The sequence below is a fragment of the Cololabis saira genome, chromosome 20 (genome assembly GCF_033807715.1).
Source record: "Cololabis saira isolate AMF1-May2022 chromosome 20, fColSai1.1, whole genome shotgun sequence".
NCBI lineage: Eukaryota > Metazoa > Chordata > Actinopteri > Beloniformes > Belonidae > Cololabis > Cololabis saira.
In genome coordinates this window covers 10,818,746-10,832,904 of record NC_084606.1, presented here as the reverse complement: position 1 = coordinate 10,832,904, position 14,159 = coordinate 10,818,746, and the positions used below count along the sequence as shown (strand labels likewise).

General features: G+C 44.4%; 1 protein-coding gene across 1 annotated transcript; it reads left to right on the top strand.

Moving 5' to 3' along the window:
• Positions 1 to 228: 228 nt before the first annotated feature.
• ap1s1 (adaptor related protein complex 1 subunit sigma 1) lies at positions 229 to 13,415 on the top strand. Its single transcript, XM_061709604.1, has 5 exons — positions 229 to 421; positions 5,136 to 5,314; positions 7,720 to 7,828; positions 7,914 to 8,051; positions 10,446 to 13,415. The coding sequence occupies exons 1-5, from the start codon at positions 419 to 421 to the stop codon at positions 10,491 to 10,493; spliced, it is 477 nt and encodes a 158-aa protein (XP_061565588.1). The 5' UTR covers positions 229 to 418; the 3' UTR covers positions 10,494 to 13,415.
• Positions 13,416 to 14,159: the final 744 nt, after the last annotated feature.

The window sequence follows — 14,159 nt, the reverse complement described above, 5'->3', positions numbered from 1 at the left end:
TATCACTCCAAAAAGTTTGAACAATGGGGCACAGCCAGAATAAGTGAGTCATCGTTTCAGAATTTGCAGAACAAAAATTAATGCTAATTTATATTAGTGTTCTATATTTATCTATTATTTTAGATTTATAATTTTTTTTTAAATTTGTATTTTATTAATGAATTTCGTTTTTTTTCTTAATTCTCAAAGGCAACGTCATCAACACGTCATCGAGCGACGGCGCGCGCAGCAGCGGTCGGGAGCGCGCAGCAGAATGTGTGGCTCGGCGGGTCGCTGACGGGGTTGCTGGTGAAATTCTCGGTTAAACACCTGGAGACAGACATGGCGGGCTGGTAGCGGCTCCTCTGGCACGGACCGTGACGTGGGCCTGCGCAGGCTCCGTCTGACACGAGACACAAACGCCGCCGAACCGACTTTGATGGTGAGTTAGGAGCGCGCTTCCGGGTGGGGACGATGCGGCGAGGCTGAGCTAACGCTAACGAGGAAGTGTCACCTGCGCGCATGCGCACACGCTCACCTGTCCCGACAGGTGTGACGCGGCGAGCGTGCGTCAGGCCGGTGTTATGGCAATTTTTGCTGATTTTGACAAAAAATGCTACCTAATGGTTTTCTACCTTTTGTAGAGCTACAGTTTTACTGTGTTTTACTCCCTAAACCTCGTCCTTTTACCCCAAATGGTCCTTGTCTGTGGGGATTACAACACAACTATAAACTCTACTTGAACATATTTGTTTTTATTTTTTATTACATATCACCAGTACTCGAGTTGTAAGAAAAAATCAGGGGGGATGGTGGATTTTATCATAAGGGGACAGAAAATTTGTGCTGATTACAAATAATATAATATATTACAAATAATAGCACTGACCAAAACACCTGCAGAAATACTGCAGGAATGACATAGCAGCAGTTAAATGCAGCCTTCTGTAAGCTTTAAATATCCACTGGGCTTACATCAAATACATCAAAACACAACAATAAAAAACTGTTTTCTGAACTTATCAATATGCCTCTGTCCTTCACAGGATAAGTAAAATGGATCACTGCAAAAACTCAAAATCTTAACAAGAATATTTGTCTTATTTCTAGTTAAAATGTCTCATTTTAGTAAACGAATCTCATTACGCTTAAAACAAGACTCATCACTGGAAAAAACAACAATTTTCACCTGTTTCAAGTAGATTTTCACTTGAAATAAGTAGAAAAATCTGCCAGTGAAACAAGATGTTTTTGCTTGTAATAAGAAGATAAATCTTGTCCCACTGGCAGATTTTTCTACTTATTTCAAGGGAAAATGTACTTGAAACAGGTGAAAATTGTCAAATAAGTTGTTTTTCTGGTATTATTTTTCTGGTGATGACTCTAAATGTTGAAATAGCAGTAAAACCACATTCAATGATGGAAAGGGGGGATGATTTTGACCGTTTTTATTTCAGGAGGGGATGCCATCCCCCCTCATCCCCCCTCAACTCGAGTACTGGTTTTACTCCCTAAACCTCGTCCTTTTCCCCCAAATGGTCCTTGTCTCTTGCCAGACCGTTATTGTAAATAAGAACAGCGGCGGCTGGTGATAAAAACATTTTAGGGGGGTGCACTGGCGAGTGGGGATTACAACACAACTATGAACTCTACTTGAACATACATTTTTTTGTTATTTTTTATTACACATCAGTACATATACTACATATACATATACATATTTTATTTTATTTATTTATCCTTTATTTATCCTGGAAAGTCCCATTGAGATACAATATCTCTTCTGCCAGGGAGTCCTGGTCAAGATGGCAGCAGAAAAATAAATTCAGTTTCATATAAAGGAAAATGCATACAAGGACAAATAACTTTATAAAAAAATAAAACCATATCAAAACAAGAAACAAACAAACATAAAACATACAAGGATCAGAATGCTAAAAAGAATTCATGACAAATAATGACACTTGATTTAAAAACAATGACATTGTTCTGTGAAAAATGATTTTAACATATGTTTGAACATGTTAAGAGAAGGTAAATATTTCAAGTTGAGTATGGGTTGTACCTCATTCCAAGCTTGTGGTGCATAAAAGGAAAAGGCTGTTTTACCCAACTCTGTTCGAGTGCTTGGGACCATGAGGAGAATTTTCTCTGGTGATCTAGTGTTATAGCTACTAGAGTAATATTTTAATAAATTCGATATGTACAGCGGTAGTTTACCCAGTAATGCTTTTCCAATAAATATTAACATATGTGATTTTCTCCTTAGACTCAGTGAAGTCCATTCAACCATTTGATACAAATTACAATGATGTGTACGTGCACTTGAACCAGTAACAAACCGCAAGGCAACATGTAAACATATACTACATATACATGTAGCATATTTTACATAAACATATTTTAAATTTTTCAAGTAACAAAATAACATATTTGAACCATTTTTCAGATTTTCTTCAGTTATTATATAGAGATATTGTCTGAAAAATGGTTCAAATATTTTGTTATATTTTGTTTTGTTATTTGAAAAATTTTAAATATGTTTCTTTATTTTTGTGAGGGGGGATATATATTGTTTTTCGGCACTACCTTGTTCTCTATAGCTGATATAACATGAATTACTCCTATGTGGGATCAATAAAGTTCTTATTTTTGCCATCTGAGAAAATTAAATATATTATATTTGGTGCCTAACTGTTTCCCAAGTATATAAGTGCATGTGTGAATGAATAAATGAGATGTAAAACGTACATTTCTTTGTAGAAAGGCGCTTTATGAAAATAAGTCCATTTACTTGTATTAGTTCACAGCGCAGTCTTGAACATCCAATATGGCGGCGTCGTTGACGTATCGCAGCAGCTCCATGGGGCGGATACGGATAGATGTCTATGGCTGTGACTCCGTTTGTATGCGGGTGACAGATGCAGTCGTGAGTGACAGAAAACAAGCTGATTGGCCACGGGCATAGAGAGCTGGGCCCGGAGGAGAGGCTTTGAGTAACCAATTAGAGACCAGCATGAAGTCACATGGAAGAAAAGTTTAAGAACATACAATACACACTCATTTAGCCGGCGCCCCTGGCCATTGAAACCTATGTATTTCAGTCTGCACAAAAAACAACTGAATAAACCCAGTATAGAATAGAAAGGCTTGAAAAATTAAGTCCGACACATTTTTTGAGTGCACAGATGTGATAATTACTTTTTATTACGTAATTTATGTGTACTGTCTATATTTTTTTCCCCTGTAATTTTAATGGGGGTGTCGCTCTAGCGCCCCCTATTGAAAAGCCGCCACTGAATAAGAATGTGTTATTAATGACCTGCCTGGTTAAATAAAGGCGAACGACTGAATGAATATTAAATAAAGCCATAGAATTTCTTTTTTTTCTCTTTATCGTATAATGTTCACTAAGTGTAATGCAATTCATGTCATGGGTCGTGTATTTTGAAGGATCAAATACTCAACATCCCATATTATCCATTTTACATCGTGCAAGAAATGATGGGCGTGCGCACAGTCGATTTTCAAAGTTTGATTGCCACGCCATTTGACAGGTTCCATCATTGTGATTGACAGGTTCCACGGCTGTGATTGACAGGTTCCATCATTGTGATTGACAGGTTCCATCATTGTGATTGACAAAACCTCAGAAAAGTGCGTACGCCAGACATGATTTGTGCGTGAAATACTGCAACTTTCTACGTTCAAATCACTTTTCGAACATACGACCGTGAGCGTAAAAGTTGCGTACGCACGTTTTTTGTGCGCTGCACGTTTCGTACATGAGGCCCCAGGAATCATCGCTGATGACTGTTACTCAAATTGTCGAGTTCGGTGCAAAAACACATGTGCTGCCAGTAAGACTTCAGGGGTTAATCAAGAACACCCAGGGGTCCAGGACCCCAAAAGGGTTGGGAACCCCTGACTTGCAGTATCCACAAACATGACCACACATCAAGGCTTTGGGGTGTTGAGTTTTTACATTTTTTTTTAAATTTTGTTAATAATTTTTTAATTTTTTTTTATTTTTGGCTCCAGTTTCATGTCACATTACATCATTGTTGTGTCTGTGTCTCTCCTCTCTCTGTTCTTCATCCTCTCTTTCCATCTGACGGACAGTGCAGCGATAATGTTTTTCCATTCAATGATCCTATCACACATTAGCCCCTTTCACACAGAGATTCCGCAATATTGGTGTAAAGAAGTCCTGCCAATACGCCGCCTTTGTTGATTCACACAGAACCATACAACGCCGGCATAACGCCGCTCCCGTCTGTAAATTCACACAGCATGCCGGCGTTCCGCAATCAGAGGCGTGACGACACCGTCAGTCCGACCGTCATGTCAGCGGCATGCCGGCTGTGTCATTCACACAGACCCCGTTTCGTCTCTGTGACGGCTCTGTGACTACCTCCGCTGCCGGCTTATTGGTGGGGCCACTTGGCCCCCCCATTCCGCCTCCGTGACTTTCACACAGAACAGCGAGGCGGCTTAAAGGCGCAACGTTCCCGCCTCGAACTGGCTGTGTGAAAGGGGCTATTGACTATTGCCTACCTAGCAGGTCATTAGCATGTCCCACAGCACTCAAGTCCTATAAAAAAGGACTAAAAATCTTACACAAAAAACCACATTCATTTCATACTTGTAACATTTAAAAAAAACCTAAATGTTTAAGCCTCCAAAATATTAAAACCTTCAGATATGCCTGTACTGTGTACAAAACCCTTCATGGTCTTGCACCACTGCCGCTGAAACAGTTCTTCAGAAGGAAATCTGTGGGTGGTATGAAACTGGGGCGTGTGATAGAGGTGACGGTGAGACACAGACGAACCACCTTTGGGATGAATGTGTTATCTGTTGTAGGCGTGAAAATCTGGAACAGCCTTCCACCTACAATAAGGGATTGTCCCTCATACTCTTCCTTTAAGGGAAATCTCAAGGAATGGCTTAAAACATCTCAAATCTGTAATCATTAATTGTTTATTGTATTAACTATTGCAGTGTTGTTGTTGATATTGCGTGTTGTGTAATGTTGCTTGTATTTTTTTACTGAGTCTTGCAGGGGGACTGCCAATGCAAATTAGCCTTTTGGCTACGATTGGGTATATTTACATTTTAAAATGTTTATCAATGTACAATGTCCCTCTACACAGATGCGGTTCATGCTGCTTTTCAGCCGGCAGGGGAAGCTTCGGCTTCAGAAGTGGTACACAGCCACGTCCGAACGTGACAAGAAGAAGATGGTCAGGGAGCTCATGCAGATAGTTCTCGCCCGCAAACCAAAGATGTGCAGCTTTCTCGAATGGAGGGACCTCAAGATAGTCTACAAAAGGTACAAATCCCGAGTTGTCTACGGTTCAAAGCCGTTGTTGAAGGATCTCGTCTATAAGTCGATATTTTACAGCATCAGCATTTCTAAAGTTCTTTATAGAGGGTCTGCATTGACGTCACTTCCCCACTGGACCAGCCCCCTCACTCACACTGAGTGGCAAAAATGGCTGCAACTAGTGGAAAAGACAGGATAAGAGCCGATTATCGGCTTAAATTAAAGGCAGTTGGTGTTGACAGTGAACTGTACGGTTACCCCAAGAACCAGTGGTCCATGGACATTAATATTTGGCCTCGAATCCAGTTTCCTGATATTTATATGTACTTAACTTTCTACGCCGGGGAAATAAATGAAGCAAAGCTTGAAGGCATACAAAGGTTTTGACGATTGGTCCTATTTCAAGGCAGGATTTGTTGTAGAAATTAAAGTGATGAGGATACTGAACTTTATGATTTGACCGTTTAACGTTAGCTACCCAAAAATCCAACATTACCTGATACAACATGGGAACCGCAAATCCACGTTTCGGTGCCTGGAATCCAGTTGTTTCTGCGAATTACAGCGATCCATTTGTCTCTCTTAAGCTTATTTTTCGGCAGTCTGTAAAACAATAACTCCGATTTCTTGCTAAATCTATGAGTACAGTCGATCGCACAACAGCTCTTTCCCATTTTAGATGTTTTCCAGTTGCTCAAACTGAAAGTTTACGCTGACACTCAGTCTTTCTGCCACTCAGTCTTTCTGCCACTCAGTGAGCGAAACCTGCTGTGAAGTCGCATCTGTGACGTCATGCGCTTTCCCTCTATTATCAAACAATATCAATACCTGCAGTTTCTGTTTTTAGTGCATGTCCACTGATCATCAGGCCGATTATTTGCAGTCATTAAAAATCACCTGAGAACTAAACAAATTATCGGGCTGGCACCTCAGTGGGCAGCCCTGGACGTAAATACTTGGGTCCTGAGCCCAGTGCAGCGCAGTGTGTTTACAACAAGAACAATGTTCCCACTTCCAGGTGGAGTAAAGTGCAGAAGTAAGAGAAGTTCCTCCGCTGACCACTGGGGTCTGGATCCAGACCTGCAGTTCCTCTGCATATATTTATATCCAACCATCCACTTTCTTCCGCTCATCCGTTACCAGGTCCTAGCAGAGATGTCCAGACTTCCTCACCTCACATTTCCTCCAGCTCTTCCGGGGGGAGTCCGAGACGTTCCCAGGCCAGCCAAGAGACATAGTCTCTCCAGCGTGTCCTGGGTCTTCCCCGGGGTCTCCTCCCGGTGGGACATGCCTGGAACACCTCCCTAGGGAGGCGTCCAGGAGGATCCGGTACAGATGCCCAAGCCACCTCAGCTGACTCCTCTCAATGTGAAGGAGCAGCGGCTCGACTCCGAGCTCCTCCCGGGTGACCGAACTCCTCACCCTATCTCTAAGGGAACGTCCAGCCACCCTGCGGAGGAAACTCATCTCGGCCGCTTGTATCCGCGATCTTATCCTTTCGGTCATTATGTAAAGTTCATGACCATAGGTGAGGGTAGGGGCGTAGATTGACCGGTAAATCGACGGCCCGGTATATCGACCGCATAACTGCGGACGCTGCACCGATCCGTCTGTCAATCTCACGCTCCATCATTCCCTCACTCGTGAACAAGACCCCGAGATACTTGAACTCCTCCACCTGAGGCAGGACTTCTCCCCCCACCCGGAGAAGGCACGCCACCCTTTCCCGGTGGAGAACCATGGCCTTGGTCTTGGAGGTGCTGATTCTCATCCCTGCCGCGTCGCACTCGGCTTCAAACCGCCCCAGCACATGCTGAATGTCCCGGTCCGATGAAGCCAACTATGGAGCTAGAACAGTCTCATAATTCACAAATGCACAGGACAAGTTTTACAAATGCACAGACCGATTTGCAAATACACACACAGTTTCACACGTGCACAGAACAATTCACACGTGCGTAGGACAAGATATACAAATGTATTTTTGATGCACACACAAATATAACCTGATTTACAAATGTTTTTTTGTCTGTGAGCTGCGCTGGATTTGTGTGTGAGTTTTGAGACTCCCCTGACGTGACTAGATCCACAAATAGGTTTTTTTTTGTAAATCGGTCTGTGCATTTGTAAAACTTGTCCTGTGCATTTGTGAATTATGAGACTGTTCTAGCTCCATAGCCAACAGGACAACGTCATCCGCAAAAAGCAGTGATGAAATCTTGTGGTTCCCAAACCGGCTATGCCTAGAAATCCTGTCCATAAAAATTATAAACAGAACCGGTGACAAATATATGAGCGAGAGAGACCAGGCTGGTGGAAAGGTAGTTTCAGATGGAAACTGATCAGATTTGTGGGAGTGGCCTGTGGTGAGGCTGCAGCTCTGAAGCGGTTCGTCTCGGCTGTCTCTGCAGGTACGCCAGCCTCTACTTCTGCTGCGCAATCGAAGAGCAGGACAACGAGCTGATCACTCTGGAAGTCATCCACCGCTTCGTGGAGCTCCTAGATAAATACTTCGGCAGCGTAAGCGATGGAGCTCTGTTTTATTGCAAGGCATGCTGGGACTTTGAGTGGCGTTGCAGATCAGCTGTGTTTTTTCATCTTACAGGTGTGTGAGCTGGACATCATCTTTAATTTTGAAAAGGCCTACTTCATCCTCGACGAGTTCCTGATGGGAGGAGAGATCCAGGACACGTCCAAGAAAAGCGTCCTGAAGGCGATCGAGCAGGCCGACCTGCTGCAGGAGGTAATGGGTGGCGGGGTGGCGGGGGTCGTGGTTGTAAAACCCTCTGAACTGAGCACCCAAGTAGCATGCATCTGACAATTTAATTAAAAGCTTTTTTTAGCTTAGCTTTTTTTATAGCTATTTTTCTGCAACGATATAATCCATTTTTCCACAAATCAGTTGAATAGCAACATGTTCAAAAGTTGGGATGAATCATCTGTTCAGTCAGAGTGAAGCAATGCTGCCACCAGGTGACCATCTACTGTACGTCACCTCTCTACGTCTAGAGATGCATCGATCGATCGGCAACCGATCGGTATCGGCCGATAATGCCCCTATCGGTTTAGATCGGCATTCTCAAAATAGTAGTTCAAAGCTGGCCGATCTGATGACGTTTACAACAACAACCCGCCGTCAGCGCGTGCGTTCCCACATCTCAGACCGAGGTGTCCCAAGAAGGTGTGACCGGCCTCGCCGGTATGGGACTTTACAATGTCCGAAAAGGACAACAATTTGCAGTTTGCAAGCTGTGTGCAAAGGAAATACCCCAAGGAGGAATGTTATAAAAGAATTTCAACACAACGAAGCTGATAAGACATTTGAAAGTTTCTCACATCAAGGACTATATAAAGAACAGTAGCATGCCGCAACGCCGCTAACTCAGCTGAACGTAACAGAGACCTATAAACGACAGCAACAGCAGCAAGAAAAATAAAGAACTACATCGTAAGGCAATTGATTCATAAGCCTTGATCATCAGCAGTTTGTCGTTGTAGCAGACATCGGGTTTAGCCGCGCCGTTTGCTGCTCGGATCTGCGGTATGCGCTGCCGGGTCGTAATTATTTCACTGATGAATGCCCGTCGGAGTTATACCAGATTATATACAGTCACATCTTGCCTTACGCAGGATGACAGTCGTGTCAGTCGGCTTCACCAGTGACATAAAAGATTGCTAGTGTGAAGAGTTGTGCTTCACTCATAAGAGTTTCCTCACACGCGGCGGATGCTACCGCTAAAGCTTTAGCAAACCTTAATGATTCATAATTCGTTTTTTATTGTAAGATTCATTCCTTTTTCCTCAGGAAAACAAAGGTTTATAGTTTACATCTTGTATCAACTCCACTGTTTTCTGTTTTGGTGTACTGCAGGTTGTGTTGTCACTAGGGAGGGGCGGTATGGACAAAAAAATGTATCACGATAATTTCGGGCATTTATCCCGATAACGATAAAAATGACTATAAAAGAAATACCAATTCTGCTCCATCTTTTTAATTATAAATCTATCACCACATTCAGTCTTTGGAGCCCCCAAAACACTGCTCTAAAAGAATACTAAATGCTACTAAACTACACCAATTATTACACCACTCTGGTGGAGACCTCAGCAGCTGTTATATATAATAATATGTTATATAGAATAATGTATAATAAATTACTTGTATTGCCATCCTTTGCACTCACTGTTTTTTTGCAGACTCTGCATAGATAGATGTTGTTTGCTCCTCGTCTCTCTTTTTAAATCCAAACCAGTTCCAGATAACGGAGCTGGAGCCTCGTTTAACAACGAGCTACTCGCTCTCAGATCCGCCTTCCGCCATGTTTGTTAAAGGGAAAGTTTTGTTTTTTACAACCTGGACCTTATTTCTGGCATTTTTTATAGTCGTATACTCACCCAGAAAAGTTTGGTGTCATTTGGAGTCCTTCGGAAGATATTAGGAGTTTTGTGCGAGCCGCTTATCCATATAATGGTAGTGAATGGGGGCACAGCGGGACACAGACGATGCAGCGTCTAAATAACACATTATTGCCGCGAAACTCGTTCATTTCTTTTATGGATCACTAGATCTGCTTCCAGGACCTGTTGTCTACATCCGGGGCTTTGTGTGTAACAAATAAATCAGTTTGTAAACAAGACCTCTGACCTGCATGACATCATCTCTGTGCGCGCATCCCCGACACAGCTCTGTGTACAGCTGGAGTTCGCTACTGTTAGTTTACTGTTAGTTATTTGAAACATGTCTGAATATTTGTCAAATTCTGAGGTTGTGGACGACGACTTTGAATATGACTTCTGTCCTGACGAAGGCCAGTTTGGCTGAAACGCGTAGACACGCTTTTAATAGATTAGCCATGCAACAATAAAGGCATTTTATTAATCTTACCCTAATGAGTGCCTCAGTTCTCTGTTTTTTTAAGGGTTTGCCTCAGAAAAAATGAAGCTGACAGAGATGCTATGCTATAATGCTTTGGGGAAAACCTCAATTACATCACGGAAAAAATATCGATATATATCGAGTATCATCATTCAGCTAAAAAATATCGAGATATGACTTTTGGTCCATATCGCCCAGCCCTACTCCGTGGTGTGTTGCTGGAGACGAGCGGCCGCTCTTATAACGCCCTTGTGTTTGCAGGAGGACGAGTCCCCCAGGAGTGTGTTGGAGGAAATGGGCCTGGCGTAGGAGGCTCCGGAGACGAGGGAGGACCGTCAGGACCGGAGCTCAGACCCAATACATGGACCCGAGTCTGATAAGACGTCTGTTCTGGAGAGGACAACTTAGAAAGGCCTTTAGTGTGTGTGTGTGTGTGTGTGTGTGTGTGTGCGCGCGGGGTCATGGTAATGGGCTGTATTTATGTGTGTGTGTGTGTGTGTGTGAGTGAGTGTGTGTGTGTGTGTGTGTGTGTGTGTGTTCAGATTACAACGGGGGGCGTGAAGTCCGCTCTGCTGGGGCAGGTGTGCTGCCTGAAACGGGAGGCCGAGTCTTGACCATCAGAGTTCTGCAGGTTGATGTTGGAGCGGTGAAGAACCCTCGTCTTCTGCTCGTTGCCCATGTCACAACCTCGGTCACCAGAGTTAGTGTAGGGATGAGAACCAACCGTCACGTCGCTCTGCTTCATCCAGACGAGCGGGAACCTCCTGTCCCGGACTTCCTCTCTGTGACCGGACCGACTGATAAAGCCGGGGTTCATCCGTCAGCGCTGCATGTTCCCGTGTGTCCGTTTCACGAGAGCAGGACCGGAGCTCTTTCTGAGCCCCCATCCGTCATCAAAGCCCTGGACGACGTCTGAACAGGACCCGGGTTTCCTGCACAAGCTGTACGTTGATCTAGGTCACATGGCGTCAGCGATTGTCCGGGTCCTGGGAGGGGGAGGACGGTCCGTGTACTTCGCGGCAAGTTTTTTGTTTTGAAAATGACAAAATAAAAATAGAGATATAATCCGTTTCCCATCTTTGTTTTGATAATAAAAAACGGAAAACGGATCACATCACTGCAGTTTGGAGTGAAGACAGATTACAGATTAAACTCATGTTTCACTCCCAGGTTTCATATTTGATTTATTTTCTGTTTCAACATTAAAAAAATCTAAAACTGTTCATTTTCAATTTGATCAACAAAAGAACCAGAAACAACATTTATTACTGCGCATGTGCAATCTCCCCATTTGTCCAATCCTTCTTTTCAGTATCCTTGGAAACGAATAGGAAATAGAGAAAAGAGTTTTCCACTCGCTGTTTTAATTCCCAATATCGATTTTCAAACATATCAATGAAATCGGATAACGATTCGTTTTCCGTTTTTTATTATCAAAACAAAAGATGGGGAACGGATTATTTTGGATTTTTTCTCTATTTTTATTTTGTAATTTCAAAACAAAAAACGGATGGCCGCGAAGTATACGGACCGAGGACCAACACGGAGCATTCAGTCTGGCTCAGCCGCCAGACTAAGGTCACGGAGGAGCTTCTGATTTCTGTAGGGTTGCAGGACGGCGGGTCTGTTCTGGGGGGGGTTCTGGCCGCGGTGACGGCTGGAGGGTGGAGACCAGACGTAGCCGTGGGTCTGCCGGGTCCTCTCCTACTCAGACCCCTCCACTGACGGGGCTCCGCGTGAACCCCCCCCTGAATGGGAGTTTAGTTTAGTTTATTTAAGGATCCCCTTTAGAAGCACAAATGTGCCTCTAGTCTTCCTGGGGTCCTGAACATAAAAATACAGTACAGTGCAGTCATACAGTAAAAAAGAAACGACAACAAAGAAACATTTAAAAAACAATCAGACAGGCTGCACAGACCTAAAATGATAAAAACATACATTTGAGAATAATACTGGTAAACAGTGAAGTAAATACAGACAAATTAAAAAGAATTAAGAAAGAACAGAGACAATCAGACAGGCTGATTGTAGAACAGACTATACCAGACACAGAACATACTCAACGGACAAATAGCATAATCCACAGAGTACAAACAAATAAACTAATATAAACAGACCGACATAGCCACATGCCACATGTTCTTCTCTTAGTTGAGTGTGGGCGCCCTGCAGAGGAACCTGCTCGGTCCGCGGCCTCGTTCCTCCGGTGGCTCCTCCCGGCTGGTCAGGGGTAGCAGGGGCGGAGGGCGGCCCGTTTGTGGGCCCGCCCACTCTAGTTTAGCCTAGAAGTGCTGAGTGAGGAGACCCGGATACCCCCCTGGTGATGTCACATGCGTGTCTTGGTCCTGAACCCCCCACCTGGGGCGGTGCATGAGACTCCCCACAGGACCCGGGGTCTCCCTCCGACCTGGAGGACCCGGGGTCTCCCTCCCTCCAGAGAGGACCCGGGGTCTCTCTCCTTCAGACAGGACCCGGGGTCTCCCTGACGTGTCCCTGGTTTGACCTGCAGCAGCTGAACCGTCCCGTCAGACGTCCTGCTCTCAAACGACAACCACCTGAATGTACTTTGGTGACTGGAGTGTTGTCATGGAGACACTACCACGCTGAAGTTGACGCGGGAGACTGTCTCTTCTTTCCACCGACACCACTAGATTGTCCTTTGATGGCGTTTTCGTGGCGTTGCCATGGGAACCTGCAGCTGCGGTGTGAACCTTGGACAGGACAAAAACCACCTTCTTCACACAGGCAGGTGTCTGATTCCCAGGAACACCTGGTCCCAGAGACGCTCGCATCAGAGACGTCTCGGCATCACGCTCGCACCGGCCCCAGAGACGTCTCGCGCTCGCATCGGTCCAAAGAGACGTCTTGGCATCAGAGACGTCTCACGCTCGCACCGGCCCCAGAAACGTCTCGGCATCAGAAACGTCTCTGCGCCAGAGACGTCTCGCGCTTGCGTCGGTCCCAGAAACGTCTCGCGCTCGCGTCGGCCCCAGAAACGTCTCGCGCTCGCATTGGTCCCAGAAACGTCTCGGCCTCAGAGACGTCTCCCGCCCGCGTCCCCGCCGGCAGCTTCACCAGCTCCTGTTACAAAGAGACCCAGACTCACCAACCCGTTCCTGATCAAGTCCCTGTGTGTCTTCAGGACTGAATGTATATCTTTTCTAATCTGACCAGAGTGACGTTCTTGTGTGCAGAAGCGGTGACAATAAAGCAGTTTTGATTCTGACTGTCCTCCTGGTGTTTGTTCCGTTTGTTCACAAATGTTTCGTTTTCAGCGCTAACATGTTAGAAGCTTTTCAACGGCCTTCCAGAAGTGATGTTTATAAAAGCAAACTATAGCGACAGTCCAAGAGGTTTGGACTGTTTACCACTCAGGAAGTACGAGTACAGGATGTGTGTGTTAGTTTTTATGTTAACCGAGTCTCCTTTCCTGATATAATGGTGTTCATTCCTCCAAATGAAGTTGAGATTTGTTTGGTTAATTGATTTAATTAGAGTATCAGGTATAGCATTTCAGAAAGCAGCATACATTACTCTAGATAAAGATTCAATTTTAGTAATTAAGGATACAACACCATTAAGGAGGTACAGTCATTCAGGAAGTACAACCACTCAGGAAGTACAATCATTCAGGTTGTGATGAATGTAATGAAGAGCTTGTGACATTGAAACTGATAAAGTAAATGTAGCTTTCCTTTGATCGTAATTAGAGCAAACAAACGTCTTCTGTGATTAATATCTCCTGATCAGCTGAACAGGAAACCTCCTTGAACATCAATGGTTCAGACCGGGCTTTTCCCCAAAACGTCTTCCAACTGTCAATAACCCTTACCAAATTTATGATTACTCTCCGTCAGCAGCTTCACATTTGCTTGGATGTCGCCCGCTCTGGCCCCCGGGATGCCCCTAACTATGGTCGCCGGAGTCGGCTTCACATGCCTCACTATGGAGTCGCCAATCACCAGGGTAGTTTCT